The sequence below is a fragment of the Oncorhynchus gorbuscha genome, linkage group LG02 (assembly GCF_021184085.1).
Source record: "Oncorhynchus gorbuscha isolate QuinsamMale2020 ecotype Even-year linkage group LG02, OgorEven_v1.0, whole genome shotgun sequence".
NCBI classification, from domain to species: Eukaryota; Metazoa; Chordata; class Actinopteri; order Salmoniformes; family Salmonidae; genus Oncorhynchus; species Oncorhynchus gorbuscha.
Window position 1 is genome coordinate 6,958,300 of NC_060174.1, and position 24,070 is coordinate 6,982,369.

Here is a 24,070-nt window from a genome sequence, read left to right on the forward strand (position 1 = left end):
TACTATTGGTTGTACAGATGAAGGTGGTACCTTCAGGCATTTGGAAATTGCTCCCAAGGATGAACCAGACTTGTGGAGGTCTACTTTTTTTCTGAGGTCTTGGCTGATTTCTTTAGATTTTCCCATGATGTCAAGCAAAGAGGCACTGAGTTTGAAGGTAGGCCTTGAAATACATCCACAGGTACACCTCCAATTGACTCAAATGATGTCAATTAGCCTATCAGAAGCTTCTAAAACAATGACATAATTTTCTGGAATTTTTCAAGCTTTTTAAAGGCACAGTCAACTTAGTGTATGTAAACTTCTGACTCACTGGAATTGTGATACAGTGAATTATAAGTGAAAAAATCTGTCTGTAATCAATTGTTGGAAAAATGACTTGTGTCGTGCACAAAGTAGATGTCCTAACCGACTTGCCAAAACTATAGTTTGTTAACAAGAAATTTGTGGAGTGGTTGAAAAACGAGTTTTGATTAGTCATACCTTAGTGTGTGTAAACTTCCGACTTCAACTATGTATGTATGTATGTATGTATGTATGTATGTATGTATGTATGTATGTATGTATGTATGTATGTATGTATGTATGTATGTATGTATGTATGTATGTATGTATGTATGTATGTATGTATGTATGTATGTATGTATGTATGTATGTATGTATGTATGTATGTATGTATGTATGTATGTATGTATGTGTGTATATATTTGTATATATTTACATTAATTTATATGTATTTATATGTATGTATATGGGTATGTGTGTCTATATATATATATATATATATATATATATATATTTACCACAAAAATATATGGAGGATTGGAAATGATGCAGACAATTACATTGATGGAAGCAACAATTTATCTGCAATATTAAAGCTGATCCACCCCCTGGAATTGTTTTTCAAATTTCTTTTTGTCAACCGTGATGGCGAGATCATGGAACGGGCAGTCCTTCCCCGGGAGGAAGAGCAGCTCCGTCTTGCCGAGAGCTTGATAAGACATGCAGAGATGGGCCCCGATTGATAGATGTGTACACCCAGTCACTACAAACATCAAAGTGTTATTTGTCACATACGCCGAATACAACAGGTGGAGATATACAGGCGTCCTTCCTAACTCAGTTGCCGGAGAGGAAGGAAACTGCTCAGGGATTTCACCATGAAGCAAATGGTGATTTTGAAGCATGGATTCCAGGCTATAATCCTCGGACGATGGTGGTGACCCCTGGTTGTGTTGTGTGTGTTTATGTTGTGTTCCAGGTCGTGTGTACCTGTCCCAGGTCCCGTCTTTGTTGAGGCTGCTCATTGAGTCTCTAAGGACAGAGGAGAAGGACTCTGTGAGCAGAGAGAATGTCCTGGGAGCCCTGCAGAAACTCAGCCTCAGGTACACTCACTTCCTGAAACACACTCCCACTCACTTCCTGAAAGACATTCCCACTCACTTCCTGAAACAAACTTCCACTCACTTCCTCAAAAACACTCCCACTCACTTCCTGAAACAAATTCCCACTCACTTCCTCAAAAACACTCCCACTCACTTCCTCAAAAACACTCCCACTCACTTCCTCAAACACACTCCCACTCACTTCCTTAAAAACACTCCCACTCTCTTCCTTAAAAACACTCCCACTCACTTCCTCAAACACAAAGTTTATTTGTCACGTGCGCCGAATACAATAACCTTACAGTGAAATGCTTACTTACAGGCTCTAACCAATAGTACAAAAAAGGTATTAGGTGAACAATAGGTAAGTAAAGAAATAAAACAACAGTAAAAAGACAGGCTATATACAGTAGCGAGGCTATAAAAGTAGCGAGGCTACATACACACACCGGTTAGTCAGGCTGATTGAGGTGGTATATACATATGGTTAAAGTGACTGTGCATATATGATAAACAGAGAGTAGCAGCAGCGTAAAAAGAGGGGTTGGGGAGACACACAATGCAAATAGTCATTTGATTACCGGTTTAGGAGTCTTATGGCTTAGGGGTAAAAACTGTTGAGAATCCTTTTTTGTCCTAGACTCCCATTCACTCACTTCCTCAAACCCACTCCTACACACTCACTTCCTCAAACACACTCCTACACACTCACTTCCTCAAACACACTCCTACACACTCACTTCCTCAAACACACTCCTACACACTCACTTCCTCTAACCCACTCCTACGCACTCACTTCCTCAAACACACTCCTACACACTCACTTCCTCTAACCCACTCCTACACACTCACTTCCTCAAACACACTCTCATTCACTCACTTCCTCAAACCCACTCTCATTCACTCACTTCCTCAAACCCACTCCCTCAAACACTCACACTCCTCCTCAAACCCACTCCCACTCACCTCCTCACACGTGTGCATGCACACACACACACACACAAAGACACACACACACACACACACACACACACACACACACACACACACACACACACACACACACACACACACACACACACACACACACACACACACACACACATACACCATTTGGACCGTTAACCTGTATGTTATTGTGCTCTATTGTTTAGCATCCTGGTGTGGTATTGAATTATACTAACCTATATTATGATATGACAATCTTATACCAGGCATACTACCTACCGCTCTGCATCCACAGTCACACTACCGCTCTGCATCCACAGTCACACTACCGCTCTGCATCCACAGTCACACTACCGCTCTGCATCCACAGTCACACTACCGCTCTACATCCACAGTTACACTACCGCTCTGCATCCACAGTCACACTACCGCTCTGCATCCACAGTCACACTACCGCTCTGCATCCACAGTCACACTACCGCTCTGCATCCACAGTCACACTACCGCTCTGCATCCACAGTCACACTACCGCTCTGCATCCACAGTCACACTACCGCTCTGCATCCACAGTCACACTACCGCTCTGTATCCACAGTCACACTACCGCTCTGCATCCACAGTCACACTACCGCTCTGCATCCACAGTCACACTACCGCTCTGTATCCACAGTCACACTACCGCTCTGTATCCACAGTCACACTACCGCTCTGCATCCACAGTCACACTACCGCTCTGCATCCACAGTCACACTACCGCTCTGCATCCACAGTCACACTACCGCTCTGCATCCACAGTCACACTACCGCTCTGTATCCACAGTCACACTACCGCTCTGTATCCACAGTCACACTACCGCTCTGCATCCACAGTCACACTACCGCTCGGTATCCACAGTCACACTACCACTCTGGTTAACTATCCACAGTCACACTACCGCTCTGCATCCACAGTTACACTACCACTCTGCATCCACAGTCACACTACCACTCTGGTTAACTATCCACAGTCACACTACCGCTCTGCATCCACAGTTACACTACCGCTCTGCATCCACAGTTACACTACCGCTCTGCATCCACAGTCACACTATCGCTCTGCATCCACAGTTACACTACCGCTCTGCATCCACAGTCACACTACCGCTCTGCATCCACAGTCATACTACCGCTCTGCATCCACAGTCACACTACCGCTCTGCATCCACAGTCACACTACCGCTCTGCATCCACAGTCACACTACCGCTCTGCATCCACAGTCACACTACCGCTCTGCATCCACAGTCACACTACCGCTCTGCATCCACAGTCACACTACCACTCTGCATCCACAGTCACACTACCACTCTGGTTAACTATCCACAGTCACACTACCGCTCTGCATCCACAGTTACACTACCGCTCTGCATCCACAGTCACACTACCGCTCTGCATCCACAGTCACACTACCGCTCTGCATCCACAGTCACACTACCGCTCTGTATCCACAGTCACACTACCGCTCTGCATCCACAGTCACACTACCGCTCTGCATCCACAGTCACACTACCACTCTGCATCCACAGTCACACTACCACTCTGGTTAACTATCCACAGTCACACTACCGCTCTGCATCCACAGTTACACTCACACGCTCTGCATCCACAGTCACACTACCGCTCTGCATCCACAGTCACACTACCGCTCTGCATCCACAGTCACACTACCGCTCTGTATCCACAGTCACACTACCGCTCTGCATCCACAGTCACACTACCGCTCTGTATCCACAGTCACACTACCGCTCTGCATCCACAGTCACACTACCGCTCTGCATCCACAGTCACACTACCGCTCTGCATCCACAGTCACACTACCACTAACTATCCACAGTCATCCACAGTCACACTACCACTCTGGTTAACTATCCACAGTCAGCCCTAGTAGACTAGAGAATGTTATATCCCAGTGTCTCCACTTTTTTTTTTTGTTAATCAGAAAACTATTGGTTTGAAACACAAGCTTATAAAGGCAAAAAAAATTGCAACAGCTAATGGTTTCCCGATCTAACCCCGTGGGCTGTGTTTCTTTCTGTTTGCTCGTTGTGCAACACCTAGTGGTGTCCGGGCCTAACCCTGTTGTCTTTGTTCCTCTCTGTTTGCTTGTTTCTGTGCGTCTGCATATGTGCGTCTGTTTGTGTGTGCGAACATGTGAGTTTTGTGTACACATCCATGTGTGTGCGTGCAAGCGCCGGTGTGTTTTTATGTGTGTGTGTGTGTGTGTGTGTGTGTGTGTGTGCGTGCAAGCGCCGGTGTGTTTTTATGTGTGTGTGTGTGTGTGTGTGTGTGTGTGTGTGTGTGTGTGTGTGTGTGTGTGTGTGTGTGTGTGTGTGTGTGTGTGTGTGTGTGTGTGTGTGTGTGTGTGTGTGTGTGTGTGTGTGTGTGTGTGTGTGTGTGTGTGTGTGTGTGTGTGCGCGCTCTAGGAGGAGCCAGCAGTCAGCCATGATAGAGGACGGTCTCATTGACTGGCTGGTAGATGAGCTGCAGGACTCTGACTGTCTGTCTGACTACACTCTGGAGTACGCTGTGGCCCTGCTCATGAACCTATGTCTACGCACCAGAGGTAGCCTATCATCACCTGGTACCACTCATCACCTGGTACCACTCATCACCTGGTACCACCCATCACCTGGTACCACCCATACCTAGTACGACATCCACCTGATAGCACAGTCCATGAGCCTGGTCCCAGATCTATTTGTGCCAAAACAGATCTGGGATCAGGCTACATTTCCCTCACTCCAGTGTTTCCCTCCGGTTATTTTCCACCCGCGGCACTAAAGCACCCAAAACAATAAACAGGCCCTCAGTTGAAACCAAAAGTATTTTGGGACGTGGGCTCCCACACCACCTATACAGTGAACACTAACACAGTCCACATCAGTTGTCTGAAGTGAACTGGAAATTCAGCATCTTTTTATAGGAATTTGATCAACTTCCACCGTCCTCCCAAGAGTTACTGAAAGTCCTCTTCACTTCAGTTTGCTCTTTAAAGACATTCTCCCGCTTTGTGCTGGATGTGTCAATATGTAGTCCAAACATGTATAATCGGTTAGCAGAATAATTGTTTTACCTCAACTAAGCCACGAAATCCCTAGTTTGAAAGAGACATTTTTTTTCTGGAAGCTGTGACATTTTCCTTACATTTTCCCCCAATTTGGGCCAGCCGATGAGTTCCTAGCTATTCGAAGACTAGCCAATGAGCTTCAGCCTCTCACCATTTCGGTGACATCTAGCAAGCTGCACATCACAATGGTACGCCATATTCGGGGACCACTTTTGGCTCAGTACTACTGGGTAAAACGTATACAAAAATACTGGTGCATCTCTTTCATTCATGCACCTTGGCTAAAGAGTTAGGTATGGTCAGTGATCCCTTAACTCTATCTCCCACAGAATTAGAATGAGTTAGCTAGTTAGATCTCAATATGATGTTTATTATAATAGGTCATTTATCTGACATTCAGCAGAGGCTTTAATCAAAAAGCCATTTACAGTTATACATCAAGTCATTTTTCCGTATGGGACTCATACTATGGTTGGCCCCAAAGCAGAAATCAAACCCACTACACCTTGGCGTTGCAAGAGTCCATGCTCTACCAATTGAGCCACACAGGACCATTTAGTTCTACTCACGACTCATCAAAGGAGTGTCTTCGCATACCAACCTGCATCCCACTGCTGGCTTGCTTATGAAGCTAAGCAGGGTTGGTCCCTGGATGGGAGACCAGATGCTGTTGGCGGGCCAGTAGGGGGCACTCTTTCCTCTGGTCAAACAAAAACAATATCCCAATTCCCCAGGGCAGTGATTGGGGACACTGCCCTGTGTATGGTGCCATCTTTCAGATGGAATGTTAAATGGGTGTCCTGACTCTCTGAGGTCATTAAAGATCCCATAGCACTTATTGTAAGAGTAGGGGTGTTAACCCTGGTGTCCTGGCTAAATTCCCAATCTGGCCCTCAAACCATCACGGTCACCTAATAATCCCCAGTTTACAATTGGCTCATTCATCCCCCTTCCTCTCCCCTGTAACTCTTCCCCAGGTCGTTGTTGTAAATGAGAATGTGTTCTCAGTCAACTTACCTGGTTATATAAAATACATTGTCCCTAGGCCTTGTATAGACTTCTGGCCCTGGGTCTAATGTTAAATGCCCATTGAAGGGGTTGATTCAAATCAAATTGAGTTAGATGGGGAGAGCAGAATGAAAGCTTCTTGTTCTTTCAGACCCGTATCGAACCCTAACCCGTATCTCTGTTGTCATGACTTGTCTTTTTGTTCCAGGTAAGAGGAAGTGTGCTGAGAACCCTAAATACGTGCTGAAGGTTCTGACTGACCTTCTGGGACACGAGAACCACGAGGTAACACACACACACACACACACTTTCATGGACACACCCACCCACACCCACACCCACCCACACCCACACCCACACAGACAGACACCCGCAGTTGTGAATGTACACAAACTACTCACATATAAAACACACATACAGAGAGAGGTTAATCTGTAAATCTGTTAATCTGCACCAGTCCCAGTTGATCGCTAATCTGCTTGCTGGCTTGGTGGCGTACTGTTTGGTAGGGTTGAGCTGTATCCAAATGTTCATATCTCATACAGTCCTTCTCTCACCCCAGGATTTACCGTATTACTGCCTTAGTACACAAGGGGGTGCCAAAAACACCTTATTAATTCAGTAATTTGCTTAGATAACTAGCTAATTTAAATTTAGGGTCCGCGTTAATGCAGATTTCATCATTTTTAACGTCTGTTACCAGTATGCTAACTAAATTAGCACAAGTAATAATGAATTTCCATGGAGGCTGCTAGCGAAATATGCTAACAAATTGCAAAGACAGGCAGTCCAGCTCATAAAGTTATACATATATAGGTACGAGCTACTGAATGTCATTTTTGCTGAGTTTGGACATTTACAAGTGAATGTGAACGAGCGACATTGTGAACCAAGTTTTGAAGCATGCTTGTCTAAAGTAAGATCAGTACTGTCTTTGAAGCAGCATGGTTACACACACTGTCTGTGTGGAATCTGGAGTCGCTAGGGTAACGGGCCTGTCTGCTTGGAGAAGAGGGGGGAGGAGCAGACGGCTGAGAAAAGAGCTGCAAAAAAACTCAAGGAAATCAAAAGATACTAGTGGCAGCTGTACGGATAACTCATCCAATGGGCTTTGACTTCTCAAACACGACAGAAAACTTACACAATATGATGTCCTGTCACCTTATTAATTCAGCAATTTACTTAGATAACTAGCAAGGTAAACGTAGCGTCCTCTGCGTTAACACAGAATTATTCATTTTTCACACAGAAAAAAATATATAAAAAGCTTTAGAAATCTCTTAATGTGTTTTGTAAACACAGATGTAAAGGTCTTGTTATTGTAATTTCTTCTCAACATCAGACTAATATTGTGCTTCAGTTGCACTTTTCCACTCAGATGAGAATTCACAAAAGGGAACTCTATCAGTAGACAGCGCTCTGACTGATGTGTAGCTACTTTTCTCTGGTACTTTTGAAGGTGTAGCCAGCCTGCATTTCTCTTGTAAAATGCAAGATTAACTTTAAGCCAAACATTAGGAAATGTAGCTGGCTACATTTTTTCTATGATAAACATTAGCAATATGATGGCCATGCATCGTTTTTGCAAAAAATACCTTGGTTTTTCATTGTAAGCTCATTTACTTGTGTGGCTGCCAGCCAAATATGTTAAGCGGAGCGACACAGGGGAAGCCAAGAGTAGACTCGGATAAGGAAACAAGGATGAAATAATCAAAATATATATTGTTACACAGAAAGATATGGAGTGCAGATCCAGGGAAGCTTGGATGAGTTGCAGAAAAACCAGATGTGGAGACTGAGATTGGAGTTGGCTGAGTAGAACAGGGTAAACAGGTCCTGATGGGAATCCAAGGTAGTGGTGGTGAGATGTGGAGACTGAGGTTGGAGTTAGCTGAGTAGAACAGTGTAAACAGGTCCTCAGGGGAATCCAAGGTAGTGGTGGTGAGATGTGGAGACTGAGGTTGGAATTAGCTGAGTAGAACAGGGTAAACAGGTCCTGATGGGAATCCAAGGTAGTGGTGGTGAGATGTGGAGACTGAGGTTGAATTAGCTGAGTAGAACAGTGTAAACAGGTCCTCGGGAATCCAAGGTAGTGGTGGTGAGATGTGGAGACTGAGGTTCGAGTTAGCTGAGTAGAACAGTGTAAACAGGTCCTCAGGGGAATCCAAGGTAGTGGTGGTGAGTAAAATCCAGAGCAAGGTAGTTGGGTGGTGAGATGTGGAACTGGAGACAGGAGACAGAGATAGAGAGGTAACTGCAATGAGAGGATAAACTGTGTCAGGCAGGGAAACAGGCACAGCAGAGTAACATGATCTTGAATAATCATAATAATAATATATGCCATTTAGCAGACGCTTTTATCCAAAGCGACTTACAGTCATGTGTGCATACATTCTACGTATGGGTGGTCCCGGGGATCGAACCCACTACCCTGGCGTTACAAGCGCCATGCTCTACCAACTGAGCTACATTATTATTATTATTATAATAATCATAAATGGCTAGAATCATGAACTGACTGAGCAGAGATTACAATCTGGCAGAGTGGAAGTGGCAGGACTGAGTATTTGTAGAGGTCTTTATTATGGAACGAGTTGCAGCTGGTAGGGATCTGCTCTGACTCCAGCACACTTGTCTCCAACCATACAATCACACAGAGAGGGAGAGGGAGAGAGAGAGTGTGTGCAGGGGGAGTAACTGCAGGTCAAGAAGACACCGGATGAACACCAGAGGGCATAGCAGGAGCAGCTGTGACAAAATAGCATAGCACTTCTGTTGTCATCTGATGAAAATGAAGCTATTTCCTGTCTGAATGTGTTGCACTAATGTATTTTCTGTGAAGGAAAACTATAGTTGCACGTCCCTGATCACTCTCTATTGAAGCAAAAAAAATACTGTTGACTTTCAATATCAAACACAACCCCTTAAAATACACAGCTTTCTCCCATTGTGCTATTTACAAACAAACACATGACTGGCTCAAATAAATATAAAATGTTCTGGGGAACTGCGGTAAGCTTCATAACGTAAAATAACGTGACAGATGAAATTAGAAGGCGATCTGCTTTGTCTTCTAACACATTGCACAAGTTAACTGCAGGTATTTACTTAAAAAAATAGTTACAAATATAAAAATGTATTGGGAAAAACTTCAAATAAATTGAATGGTATTAAAACACCATCCCGTGGTTATTTCCAAATACCTTGGTATACGGTATATCCCCCAAGCCTACTCTATTGCTGCCGTCTTGTGAGCTCTGCTCCAACTTTGCGTTTATGTATCCCCTATGATTATTATGATCGATAAGAACTTTTGAACATCAGATCGGCAGTTACGAACCTCAATTGTGGCTTAAACTTTGACTCATCTGCCCTGGGCTCTTTGCGTAATCAATTTGTAAGTCGCTCTGGATAAGAGCGTCTGCTAAATGACTTAAATGTAAATGTAATTCTGATCAAATTCTCGGGCTATCCCAGAGGAAACGCCGCCGATAAAGAGGCAGGAAGTCCTGACGAGATTAAGGCGAAGGGAAAACCGGCCACCTCTTCCCTCCATTCTATTTGCCAATGTACAGTCTCTTGGTAATAACATGAATGACCTCCGACCGCAGATTTGTTATCAAAGGGATTCTTGTAACTGCAATATTCTCTGCTTTTCTGAAACATGGCTATATGTTTGCTAGGACCATGCCTCAGGACTACCTGCCGCTGCTCCAGTTTCAACTGTTCTGCCTTATTATTAATGGACCATGCTGGTCATCTATGAACATTTGAACATCTTGGCCATGTTCTGTTATAATCTCCACCCGGCACAGCCAGAAGAGGACTGGCCACCCCACATAGCCTTGTTCCTCTCTAGGTTTCTTCCTAGGTTTTGGCCTTTCTAGGGAGTTTTTCCTAGCCACCGTGCTTCTACACCTGCATTGCTTGCTGTTTGGGGTTTTAGGCTGGGTTTCTGTACAGCACTTTGAGATATCAGCTGATGTACAAAGGGTTATATAAATACATTTGATTTGATTTGCTATCCAATTTGATGGATTCTTCATTCACCGAGCAGACAGGACATTGGGTTGAGGGAAATCGAGAGGGGGAGGGGTATGCCTCTCGTCATCAACAGCAAATGGTGTGCAGACTCTTGCGCAGTGGAAGTCTCGACCTATTGTTCACCCATCTTGGAATACCTGATGGTCAAATGCCAACCTGTTATCGTGTCTGCTGTATATGTTCCACCTCAGGACAATAAAAACAACAAGCTGGTACTTAATGTACGAGGCTATAAACAAGCCGGAAACCAGGAGGCTGCTTTCCTGGTTGCCTGTGATTTTAATTCTGCGTCATTAAGACATGTGATGCCCAACTTCTGTAGCTCAGTTGGTAGAGCATGGCGCTTGTAACGCCAGGGTAGTGGGTTCGATCCCCGGGACCACCCATACGTAGAATGTATGCACACATGACTGTAAGTCGCTTTGGATAAAAGCGTCTGCTAAATGGCATATATTATATTATTATTATATATTATTATCCTTCACCACTAGGGGGCGATAGAGTCCTAGACCACTTATACTCTACCCACAAGCAAGCATACCTCCCTTGCCCCCCACCCCCCTTCAGAAAATCAGATCATGACCCTATAGTCCTGTTTACAAGCAGAAACGTAATCAGGAAGTACCCTTGCTGTGTTCAGTTGAGAAATGGTCCTAAGTATCGGAGGCTATGCTACAAGACTGCTTTGCTAGCGTCGATAGCTAACCAACTCAGTCACCGGCTTCATAAGGAAATGCATCGCTGACGTTGTCCCCACAGTCAAGGGTATCTGCTTCCCCAATCAAAAGCCCTGGATTAACACAATAGGTTGGTGCTAAGCTAAAGGGACAGGGCTACCGCACACAGAGCTAACACAGACAAACTCTGAGGCTACGGCTGAAGACAGGAACAAGTACAACAAGTCCCGCTAAGACCTCCGCAGAGCCATCAAACAAGCAAAAGTTGTAAAGATGGGGAAAGGTCTGTCTGTAATTAAGAGATGCTCTGCTTTTTTGACACCACACTCCTGTAAGCAAGTTCTGCAGCCGTATGGAAACGTGTACTTTCCAGGCTTGTGTATGTTTTTACAGAATCGGCCGTACTTAAACGTGTACTTTACAGGCTTGTGTATGTTTTTACAGAATCGGCCGTACGTAAACGTGTACTTTACAGGCTTGTGTATGTTTTTACAGATTCGGCGGTACGTGTACTTTACATGGCTTGTGTATGTTTTTACAGAATCGGCCGTACGTAAACGTGTACTTTACAGGCTTGTGTATGTTTTTACAGAATCGGGCCGTACGTGAACGTGCACTTTACAGGCTTGTGTATGTTTTTACAGATTCGGCCGTACGTGAAAGTGTACTTTACAGGCTTGTGTATGTTTTTACAGATTCGGCCGTACGTGAACGTGTACTTTACAGGCTTGTGTATGTTTTTACAGATTCGGCCGTACGTGTACTTTACAGGCTTGTGTATGTTTTTACAAATTCGGCCGTACGTTAACGTGTACTTTACAGACTTGTGTATGTTTTTACAGAATCGGCCGTACATAAACGTGTACTTTACAGGCTTGTGTATGTTTTTACAGATTCGGCCGTACGTGAAAGTGTACTTTACAGGCTTGTGTATGTTTTTACAGATTCGGCCGTACGTGAACGTGTACTTTACAGGCTTGTGTATGTTTTTACAGATTCGGCCGTACGTGTACTTTACAGGCTTGTGTATGTTTTTACAGAATTGGCCGTACATAAACGTGTACTTTACAGGCTTGTGTATGTTTTTACAGATTCGGCTGTACGTTAACGTGTACTTTACAGACTTGTGTATGTCTTTACAGAATCGGCCGTACATAAACGTGTACTTTACAGGTTTATGTATGTTTTTACAGAATCGGCCGTACGTGAACGTGTACTTTACAGGCTTGTGTATGTTTTTACAGATTTCGGCCGTACGTGAACGTGTACTTTACAGGCTTGTGTATGTTTTTACAGATTTCGGCCGTACGTGAACGTGTACTTTACAGGCTTGTGTATGTTTTTACAGATTCGGCCGTACGTGAACGTGTACTTTACAGGCTTGTGTATGTTTTTACAGATTCGGCCGTACGTGTACGTGTACTTTACATGGCTTGTGTATGTTTTTACAGATTCAGCCGTACGTGTACTTTACAGGCTTGTGTATGTTTTTACAGATTCGGCCGTACGTGAACGTGTACTTTACATGGCTTGTGTATGTTTTTACAGATTCGGCCGTACGTGTACTTTACATGGCTTGTGTATGTTTTTACAGATTCGGCCGTACGTGAACGTGTACTTTACATGGCTTGTGTATGTTTTTACAGATTCGGACGTACGTGTACTTTACAGGGTTGTGTATGTTTTTACAGATTCGGCCGTACGTGAACGTGTACTTTACATGGCTTGTGTATGTTTTTACAGATTCAGCCGTACGTGTACTTTACAGACTTGTGTATGTTTTTACAGATTTGATCGTACGTAGACGTGTACTTTACAGGCTTGTGTATGTTTTTACAGATTCGGCCAAACGTGAACGTGTACTTTACAGGCTTGTGTATGTTTTTACAGATTCGGCCATACGTGAACGTGTACTTTACAGGCTTGTGTATGTTTTTACAGATTCGGCCGTACGTGAACTTTACAGGCTTGTGTATATTTTTACAGATTCGGCCGTACGTGTACTTTACAGGCTTGTGTATGTTTTTACAGATTCGGCCGTACGTGAACGGAACCCTTTATAGCATCCTGTGTATTCATGCAGTGCGAGAGGAAGCCAAGGAGATGGTTAGTGTGTGTGTGTGTGTGCATGCACTCACTACTGTAAGTCACTCTGGATAACAGCATCTGCCAAATTACAAAAAGTGTGTGTGTGTGTGTGTGTGTGTGTGTGTGTGTGTGTGTGTGTGTGTGTGTGTGTGTGTGTGTGTGTGTGTGTGTGTGTGTGTGTGTGTGTGTGTGTGTGTGTGTGTGTGTGTGTGTGTGTGTGTGTGTGTGTGTAGAGTATGGAGGAGATTCTTCACTGCTACAGTAAAGAGGAGAACCCGGAGCTCAACAGGCAGATTGAGTTTATTATCAAACAGCTCAACTCAGGTCAGTCACACACACAACAGAGGTATCGACCTATAGAAGTTGTCCATTTCATCATGTATGCACACAGCCCTGCATTGGCACACGCACCAGCACAATATACACAATATATGCATTTGGAATTGCATGTACACCCATTCATATTTTCCATATTTTTTATTCTAGCCTTATTCTAAAAATAAATAAAAAATCCCCTCATCAATTTACACACAATACCCCACAATGACAAAGCAAAAACTGTTTTTTAGAAGTTTTTGCAAATGTATAAAAAATATTGTTGTGGATATTCAGTACTGAGAGAGACACCCCCTTGTGCCTTATTGCATAAGGATACACAATCCCACCTACGTACACTGTTCTGTTGGAGGCCACTGTATGTACACTGTTCTGTTGGAGGCCACTGTATGTACACTGTTCTGTTGGAGGCCACTGTATATACACTGTTCTGTTGGAGGCCACTGTATATACACTGTTCTGTTGGAGGCCACTGTATATACACTGTTCTGTTGGAGGCCACTGTATGTACACTGTTCTGTTGGAGGCCACTGTATGTACACTGTTCTGTTGGAGGCCACTGTATGTACACTGTTCTGTTGGAGGCCACTGTATATACACTGTTCTGTTGGAGGCCACTGTATGTACAAGCTGTGGTTTCTTCATGCTCTATTTGACCTCTCACCTTTGTGAGCTGACCTGACGTGTCTCTTTTCTAACCAGGGGAGGTGACTGAAGAGGGACCAGAGTCTGATGACGAAGAGGAGGATGACGATGATGAGGTAAGCTCGTCATCTCACCCTCGTTGCCATGTTGATCATGTTCTGGACACACAAGCAAATGTCCAAAGACGCATCGCCTCTGTCCGCTAGACACTCCTCCACAGATGGGACATACATACATACATACAGTGGGGCAAAAAAGTATTTAGTCAGCCAATTGTGCAAGTTCTCCCACTTAAAAAGATGAGAGAGGCCTGTAATTTTCATCATAGGTACACTTCAACTATGACAGACAACATGAGGAAAGAAAATCCAGAAAATCACATTGTAGGATTTTTAATGAATTTATTTGCAAAGACTTCACGCCTCTCTCCATGGTCTCACAGCTACCTCACAGACTTCACGCCTCTCTCCATGGTCTCACAGCTATCTCACAGACTTCACTCCTCTCTCCATGGTCTCACAGACTTCACTCCTCTCTCCATGGTCTCACAGCTATCTCACAGACTTCACGCCTCTCTCCATGGTCTCACAGCTATCTCACAGACTTCACTCCTCTCTCCATGGTCTCACAGACTTCACTCCTCTCTCCATGGTCTCACAGCTACCTCACAGACTTCACGCCTCTCTCCATGGTCTCACAGCTATCTCACAGACTTCACTCCTCTCTCCATGGTCTCACAGCTATCTCACAGACTTCACTCCTCTCTCCATGGTCTCACAGCTATCTCACAGACTTCACTTCTCTCTCCATGGTCTCACAGCTATCTCACAGACTTCACTCCTCTCTCCATGGTCTCACAGACTTCACTCCAATCTCCATGGTCTCACAGCTATCTCACAGACTTCACTCCTCTCTCCATGGTCTCACAGCTATCTCACAGACTTCACTCCTCTCTCCATGGTCTCACAGCTATCTCACAGACTTCACTCCTCTCTCCATGGTCTCACAGCTATCTCACAGACTTCACTCCTCTCTCCATGGTCTCGCAGCAATCTCACAGACTTCTCTTCTCTCTCCATGGTCTCACAGCTATCTCACAGACTTCTCTCACACTCCTCTCCCAGTACAATCTTATGTCATGCTTTCGTATTCATTAGGGCATGCAACAGAAAGCGTTTTGCAACGTAAAATGAAAATGACGGTCTCTTATTGGACTAGTCCAGGTAGTCTGCCCCTGTTTCAGTCTGTTTTCTTACATTTGGTGCCAAATGAACACAGCCCTGGTGTGGCTCTATCAGGGTTGGGATCAATTCCTGTTCTCTTCAGTAAAATGAGTATAATGCCCTGTGTTTGTTAACAGGAAGACGCGATAGAGACGGACCTTGATAAAGAGGAAGTGCTTCAGCTGCAGCCCAGAGAGTTGTCCGGAGAGACACTACTGACCACAGAGTACCTGGGGGTGAGAGACACACATATACACACACACTGAACAGATCTGGGACCAGTTATTGTCCTGTGGGAACATGATGTGTGTTTGGCACGTTGGCGTGTGATTTTAATTGTGTGTGTGTGTGTGTGTGTGTGTCCAGATCATGACCAACATGGCGACGAGGGTGAAGAGGAGATCGGCAGCTCCTCTTGGACGGAGTGTCGATGAACCCCTGCAGCGACCCGTGACCCCCATCTCCCACCGAAACACACACATCATGCAAGTAGTACACACACATACTGTATACGCACAACATGGAGCAATGCATTCTGGACTAGAGGCTCTTAGTATCGGATGCTGTCGACCCCGTGGTCAATACAGTATTTGCCAGTACCCAGTGAATAGGGAGTTGCAGCATAATGTTTTGGTGTCCCTCAGAACATCAGAGTGGTGTCAGACAATACCCGGAGGTGATAACTCATATTTGGGGCTTTTGTTAAGCATTCCATGAGGCCATCCTAAGAACAAACGAATGACCCAATAGCAGTGACAAAACAGGTCAACAAATATAGCAGCAAAGTGCCAGTACACTGCTCCAGCCAAGTGTATTCTCTGCTTTAGGAACAGTGAATTAGCCAAGTGTTTAAAATGGCACTGACATGTATCTGTCAGTGAAAGTACAAAGAATGGCACCAACTATGAAAGTACTTAGAAGGGGCCATGAAAATACAAAGAGGACCAATGGAAAGGCAACAACCAGGCAGGGACATGCTAAAAGTCATTCAAAGTGTTTATGACACATTCATAAGTCACCTACAGTGCCGTAAAAACAACTATTGGCCCCCTTTTCTGATTTCTTTTCTTCTTCTACTTTTCCATATTTTTGATGCTGAATAATTATCAGATCTTAAACCAAAGTATTATATTCGATAAACCAATTCCCTACTTATTTCAAAGTTATACAGCACCCAGTGCCCCTGTGTGAAAGAGTAATTGCCCCTTTTAGACTCAATAACTGGTTGTGCCACCTTTTAGCTGCGATGACTCCAGCCGAACTGTAACCAATGACTCCAGCCGAACTGTAACCAATGACTGACTCCAGCCGAACTGTAACCAATGACTCCAGCCGAACTGTAACCAATGACTGACTCCAGCCGAACTGTAACCAATGACTGACTCCAGCCGAACTGTAACCAATGACTGACTCCAGCCAAACTGTAACCAATGACTCCAGCCAAACTGTAACCAATGACTCCTGCCAAACTGTAACCAATGACTGACTCCAGCCAAACTGTACCCAATGACTCCAGCCAAACTGTAACCAATGACTCCAGCCAAACTGTAACCAATGACTGACTCCAGCCAAACTGTAACCAATGACTGACTCCAGCCAAACTGTAACCAATGACTGACTCCAGCCAAACTGTAACCAATGACTGACTCCAGCCAAACTGTAACCAATGACTCCTGCCAAACTGTAACCAATGACTCCTGCCAAACTGTAACCAATGACTGACTCCAGCCAAACTGTAACCAATGACTGACTCCAGCCAAACTGTAACCAATGACTGACTCCAGCCAAACTGTAACCAATGAATCCAGCTGAACTGTAACCAATGACTCCAGCCAAACTGTAACCAATGACTCTAGCCTAACTGTAACCAATGACTGACTCCAGCCAAACTGTAACCAATGACTGACTCCAGCCAAACTGTAACCAATGACTCCAGCCAAACTGTAACCAATGACTCCAGCCAAACTGTAACCAATGACTCCAGCCAAACTGTAACCAATGACTCCAGCCAAACTGTAACCAATGACTCCAGCTGAACTGTAACCAATGACTCCTGCCAAACTGTAACCAATGACTGACTCTATCCAAACTGTAACCAATGACTGACTCTAGCCAAACTGTAACCAATGACTCCATCCTAACTGTAACCAATGACTCCTGCCAAACTGTAACCAATGACTGACTCTAGCCAAACTGTAACCAATGACTGACTACAGCCAAACTGTAACCAATGACTCCAGCCTAACTGTAACCAATGACTGACTCCAGCCAAATTGTAACCAATGACTACAGCCAAACTGTAACCAATGACTACAGCCAAACTGTAACCAATGACTGACTCCAGCCAAACTGTAACCAATGACTACAGCCAAACTGTAACCAATGACTACAGCCAAACTGTAACCAATGACTGACTCCAGCCAAACTGTAACCAATGACTCCAGCCAAACTGTAACCAATGACTCCAGCCAAACTGTAACCAATGACTGACTGCAGCCAAACTGTAACCAATGACTCCAGCCGAACTGTAACCAATGACTCCAGCCTAACTGTAACGGCCCTGCCTTTAAAAAAAAATTTAAAAACATGTTTTACCTCTTTCTTTTCTCCCCAATATCATGATATCCAATTGGTAGTCGTTACAGTCTTGTCTCATCGCTGCAACTCCCGTACGGACTCGGGAGAGGCGAAGTTCGAGAGCCATGCATCCTCTGAAACACAACCCAACTTAGCCGCACTGCTTCTTGACACAACGTACATCTAACCCGGAAGCCAGCCGCATCAACATGTCGGAGGAAACACAGTACACCTGGCGACCTGGTCAGCGTGCACTGCGCCCAGCCCGCCACAGGAGTCGCTAGTGCACGATGATATCACTGCCGGCCTAATCCGGACGACGCTGGGCCAATTGTGCGCCGCCCCATGGGCCTCCCAGTCGCGGCGGGCCGCGACAGAGCCTGGGCTCGAACCCAGAATCTCTGGTGGCACAGCTAGCACTGCGATGCACCACCCGGGAGGCCACGCGTCCCCTTTTTAATTCCCTGTTAAATAGCCACCAATCAGCTGCACAAATGAGGGTTGTGACCGTGGTGCTAATTAGGAAGTGTTCGACCCTCAGTTCCAAAACTCCTTTAAGACGTTTGTTTTGTTGTATTTAAAAGTGTGTATTATATTATATTATTATTATTATTATTATATCACAAGATTAACCAGGATCTGATCCAATCATATCTTCAATTGGACTACCCATCTCAGTTGTGTGATTTATACCGTGTAGGTTTATGTGATCAGTTGTAGGTGAAGTCTGCTGAGATTTCTGATAACATTTATTGTGTGTGGAATGGGAGTTTTATTGCAAACTGATTTTTTTATTTTATTTAAACTTTTATTTAACTAAGCAAGTCAGTAAAGAACAAATTCTTATTTACAATGACGCCCTTGTATGAATAATACAGTTTTTTTTAGCATCTCTTTATGAATGAACAAACATTGTGTAACGGAGTTCACTTGAGTTCACTTGAGTTCATTGAACAAACTGGACTCTCTTCAGGCCCGAGGTATGTGACTTCAAGTCAAAAAGTGCTCGGTCTGAAACACAGGAGGTGTAACCAGTGACTCTTTTATTGGCATGGACCTGTGTGGAAGTTCTGCACCAGCCCTTCCTCTGACACCCAACCTTCCTCCTTCTTCTGGTTTATCTACATGTGATAATCGTTGTCTGCTTGTGTTATTTATTCGAGGTGGTCCTCGCTCTTTTGTTTGGGTTTCAACCCTGTGTTTTGTATAAGTGTTTGTTTGGTCTTTACATGGCACGCTGTATTTTGGGAAAATAAAAAAACCTATTACGCATTCCTGCGCCTGTCTCCCGATCCCGTCATACCAGCGTGAGAGAATAATCTACCATTATGGGAGACAGCGGGAATGGCCCGTCCGACGACCATCCGACTGGTCCGTCCGGCACCACCGCAACTTCAGCAGTGGCAACTGGCCCGTCCGACGTCACCACAACTAGTCCGTCAGATGCCAGCGCGACTACGGCAGTGGCAACTGGCCCGTCCGACAACGACGCAACTTCGGCAGCTGCATCGGGTTCTGTAATTTGGGAAATAAAAAAAACCTATTACGCATTCCTGCGCCTGTCTCCCAATCCTTCATACCGACGTGACAGTGTGGCTGTTTTTATGATAGTGGGGGTAATCCAGTCAGTCAACAGTGCCAAAAGGAGGTCAGCCAGCCTGAATCAAATGGCTAGCAGGATGTTTACCTCCCTTTCTGGATGTCTAGGTCCTCAGGGCTCAGGTTCTGCATCGCCATTGTTCCCCCGTTGGACTCGCTCAATAACCCGCTCAATAACGCACCTGAGTCACTGGCTGAATCAGCCGAGTGACAACAATGGCCTCTGCTAGAGTTTAGGAGGTTTAGGATGCTGTCAGTCCATTGTTTCCAGGCCTAAAGTGCCAGTGCTTCCCAGGACTAGCGATGACAAATCAGAGGAGAAAGTATGGTCAAGTGGTACACTGTTATTGTGTGGGCATTATCAGGGCAGAGGCCAGCAGTTGTAAGCCAAAACACTTGAGAGACACACTGTCTGTTACTCTTGGGATTCTCTAAATTGAATGTTGTAACAATAGCCTGGTCCCAGAACTGTTTGTGTTATCCAACTCCTAGTAGGCAAGACGGCACCAGCGGATCTGGGATCAGGCTATTATAATGAATGACACCTGCGGTCTGGAGGGACAGAGACCTGGGGATAAGAATGGTGTTAAAGCAGCTGCAACATATACTGTCTAAAAGATCTGCAGATAATAACAACATGAGGTATTTCAACCAATGAAGAAGTCGAAGTGTGACTATGACAGTATCCTGTTCTGTGTGAAATGGTCTAATACTAAGACAATCAGTTGAGTCCAGTGTCCTTACCCCGATGTTGTTATTGATTGTGTGTGGTTTGTAGGGACTTCCGAGGAGGCAGCGAGGGCGACAGGGGTGAGGTAGGGTACCCCTTGAGCAGACAGAGGAGCGAGGACAGTCTGCCCCCGTCCCGCTACAGCTCCCGCCCCCCCACCCGCTCCGGCAGCCGGCCCAGCACCAGCGAATCCCTGCACCACTCCATGGGTAGGTGAAACTATCTTTTGTGTCAGCATGGACGTGTGTGTGTGCGATATAACATATTTGTATTTATTTCAAGGGTAGATAAGCTTTAATATTTCAGATAGATTGTTTCTTCCATCAATGTATTTGTCTGCATCACTTCCAATCCCCCATATATTTCTTTGCAAATATACAGTACAAGTCAAACGTTTGGAAACACTTACTTGTTCTAGGGTTTTTCTTTATTTGTACTATTTTCTACATACATGTAGAATAACAGTGAAGAAATCAAAACTATGAAATAACACATATGGAATCATGTACAGTTGAAGTCGGAAGTTTACATACACTTAGGCTGGAGTCATTAATTCTCGTTTTTCAACCACTCCATAAATTTCTTGTTAACAAACTATTGTTTTGGCAAGTTGGTTAGGACATCTACTATGTGCATGACACAAGCAATTTTTCCAACAATTGTTTACAGACAGATTATTTCACTTATAATTCACTGAATCATAATTCCAGTGGGTCAGAAGTTTACATACACTAAGTTGATTGTGCCTTTTTATACAGCTTGAAAAATTCCAGAAAATTATGTCATTGTTTTAGAAGCTTCTGATAGGATAATTGACATAATTTGAGTCAATTGGAGGTGCACCTGTGGAGGTATTTCAAGGCCTACCTTCAAACTCGGTGCTTCTTTGCTTGACATCATGGGAAAATCTGAAGAAATCAGCCAAGACCTCAGGAAAAAAATGTAGACTTCCAGAAGTCTGGTTCATCCTTCTGAGCAATTTCCAAATGCCTGAAGGTACTACGTCCATCTGTACAAACAATAGTACGCAACTATAAACACCATTGGACCACGCAGCCGTCATACCACTCAGGAAGGAGACTCATTCTGTCTCCTAGAGATGAACGTGCTTTCGTGCGAAAAGTGCAAATCAATCCCAGAACAACAGCAAAGGACCTTGTAAAGGTGCTGGAGGAAACAGATACAAAAGTATCTATATCCACAGTAAAATGAGTCCTATATCGACATAACCTGAAAGGCCGCTCAGAAAGGAAGAAGCTAATGCTCCAAAATTGCCATAAAATATCCAGACTACGGTTTGCAACTGCACATGGGGATGAAGATTGTACTTTTTTGGAGAAATGTCCTCTGGTCTGATGAAACTGTTTGGCCATAATGACCATCGTTATGTTTGGAGGAAAAAGGAGAAGGCTTGCAAGCCGAAGACACCACCCAACCATGAAGCACTGGGGTGGCAGCATCGTGTTGTGCGGGTGCTTTGCTGCAAGAGGGGCTGGTGCACTTCACAAAATAGATGACATCATGAGGGAGAAAAATTATGTGGATATATTGAAGCAACATCTCAAGACATCAGTCAGGAAGTTAAAGCTTGGTCGCAAATGGGTCTTCCAAATGGACAATGACCCCAAGCATACTTCCAAAGTTGTGGCAAAATAGCTTAAGGACAACAAAGTCAAGGTATTGGAATGGCCATCACAAAGCCCTGACCTCAATCCCATAGAAAATGTTTGGGCTGAACTGAAAAAGCGTGTACGAGCAAAGAGGCCTACAAACCTGACTCAGTTAAACCAGCTCTGCCAGGAAGAATGGGTCAAAATTTACCCAACTTATTGTGGGAAGCTTGTGGAAGGCTACCCGAAACGTTTGACCCAAGTTAAACAATTTAAAGGCAATACTACCAAATACTAATTGAGTGTATGTAAACTTCTGACCGACTGGGAATGTAATGAAAGAAATTAAAGCTGAAAGAAATAATTATCTCTACTATTATTCTGACATTTCACATTCTTAAAATAAAGTGGGGATCCTAACTGTCCTAAGACGGGGAATGTTTGCTAGGATTAAATGTCAGGAATTGTGAAAAACTGAGTTTAAATGTATTTGGCTAAGGTGTATGTAAACTTCTGACTTAAAGTGTAGGTACCAAAAAAGTATTCAACAAATCAAAATATATTTTAGATTTTAGATTCTTCAAAGTAGTCACCTTTTGCCTTGATGGCAGCTTTGCACACTATTGGCATTCTCTTAACCAGCTTCATGATGTAATCACCTGGAATGCATTTCAATTAACATGTCTGCTCTTTCCTTAATGCTTTTGAGCCAATCAGTTGTGTTGTGACAAGATAGGGTTGGTATACAGAAGATGGCCCTATTTAGTGAAATACCAAGTCCATATTATGGCAAGAACAGCTCAAATATGCAAAGAGAAAAACAGTCCATCATAACTTTAGGACATGAATGTCAGTCAATGCAGAACATTTCAAAAACGTTGAAAGTTTCTTCAAGTGCAGTCTCAAAAACCATCAAGCGCTGTGATGAAACTGGCTCTCATGAGGACCACCACAGGACAGAAAGACCCAGAGTTACCTCTGCCGCAGAGGATAAGTTCATTGGAGTTATCAGCCTCAGAAATTGCAGCCCAAATAAATGCTTCACCGAGTTCAAGTAACAGACACATCTCAACATCAACTGTTCAGAGTCGACTGCGTGAATCAGGCCTTCATGGTCGAATTGCTGCAAAGAAACCACTACTAAAGGACACCAATCAGAACAAGAGACTTGCTTGGGCCAAGAAACACGAGGTAATGGACATTAGACTGGTGGAAATCTGTCCTTTTGTCTGATGAGTCCAAATTTGAGATTTTTGGTTCCAACCGCCATGTCTTTGTAAAACGCGGAGTAGGTGAACAGATGACCACCGCATGTGTGGTTCCCACCATGAAGCATGGAGGAGGAGGTGTGACGCTGTGGGTGTGCTTTGTTGGTGACACTCAGTGATGTATTTAGAATTCAAGGCACACTTAACCAGCATGGCTACCACAGTATTCTGCTTTGCGCATAGTGGGACTTTTTCAACAGGACGAAGACCCAACACACCTCCAGGTTGTGTAAGGGCTATTTGACCAAGTAGGAGAGTGTTGGAGTGTTGCATCAGATGACCTGGCCTCCACAATCACCCGACCTCAACCCAATTCAGATGGTTTGGGATGAGTTGGACCGCAGAGTGACATATATTGGAACTCCTTCAAGACTGTTGGAAATGCATTCCAGGTGAATCTGGTTGAGAGAATGCCAGAGTGTGCAAAGCTGTCATCAAGGCAAAGGGTGCCTGCTTTGAAGAATCTAAAATATATTTGTTTAACACTTTTTTGGTAACTACATGATTTCATTGTTTTGGTGTCTTCAATATTATTCTACAATGTAGAAAATATATTTAAAAAATAAAAAACCCTTGAATGAGTAGGTGTGTCTAAACTTTTGACTGTTAGTTTTAGAACATCTATTCATTCAAGGGTTTTTCTTTATTTTTACTATTTTCTACATTGTAGAATAATAGTGAAGAGATCAAAACTATTAAATAAAACATATGGAATCATGTCTTTTTTTGTGATCCAGTACATAATATTGTGCATTTATCATAATTTGGTTGTAATCCAGAGAGTTACGAAAACGTTTGTAGATCCTCTGAGGCTGCGGAGGGATC

General features: G+C 44.1%; 1 protein-coding gene across 3 annotated transcripts in view; it reads left to right on the plus strand.

The window, feature by feature from the left end:
- Positions 1-24,070, plus strand: part of LOC123996602 (lisH domain-containing protein ARMC9) — an 86,081-nt gene that overhangs the window by 37,385 nt on the left and 24,626 nt on the right. For all 3 annotated transcript variants that reach the window (XM_046300099.1, XM_046300116.1, XM_046300107.1), the window contains 9 exons: positions 1,265-1,388; positions 4,797-4,936; positions 6,657-6,733; positions 13,201-13,275; positions 13,491-13,581; positions 14,296-14,354; positions 15,599-15,697; positions 15,828-15,946; positions 20,416-20,576. In XM_046300099.1, coding sequence (XP_046156055.1) covers positions 1,265-1,388; positions 4,797-4,936; positions 6,657-6,733; positions 13,201-13,275; positions 13,491-13,581; positions 14,296-14,354; positions 15,599-15,697; positions 15,828-15,946; positions 20,416-20,576 — 945 coding nt within the window. The remainder of the gene's footprint in view (positions 1-1,264; positions 1,389-4,796; positions 4,937-6,656; positions 6,734-13,200; positions 13,276-13,490; positions 13,582-14,295; positions 14,355-15,598; positions 15,698-15,827; positions 15,947-20,415; positions 20,577-24,070) is intronic.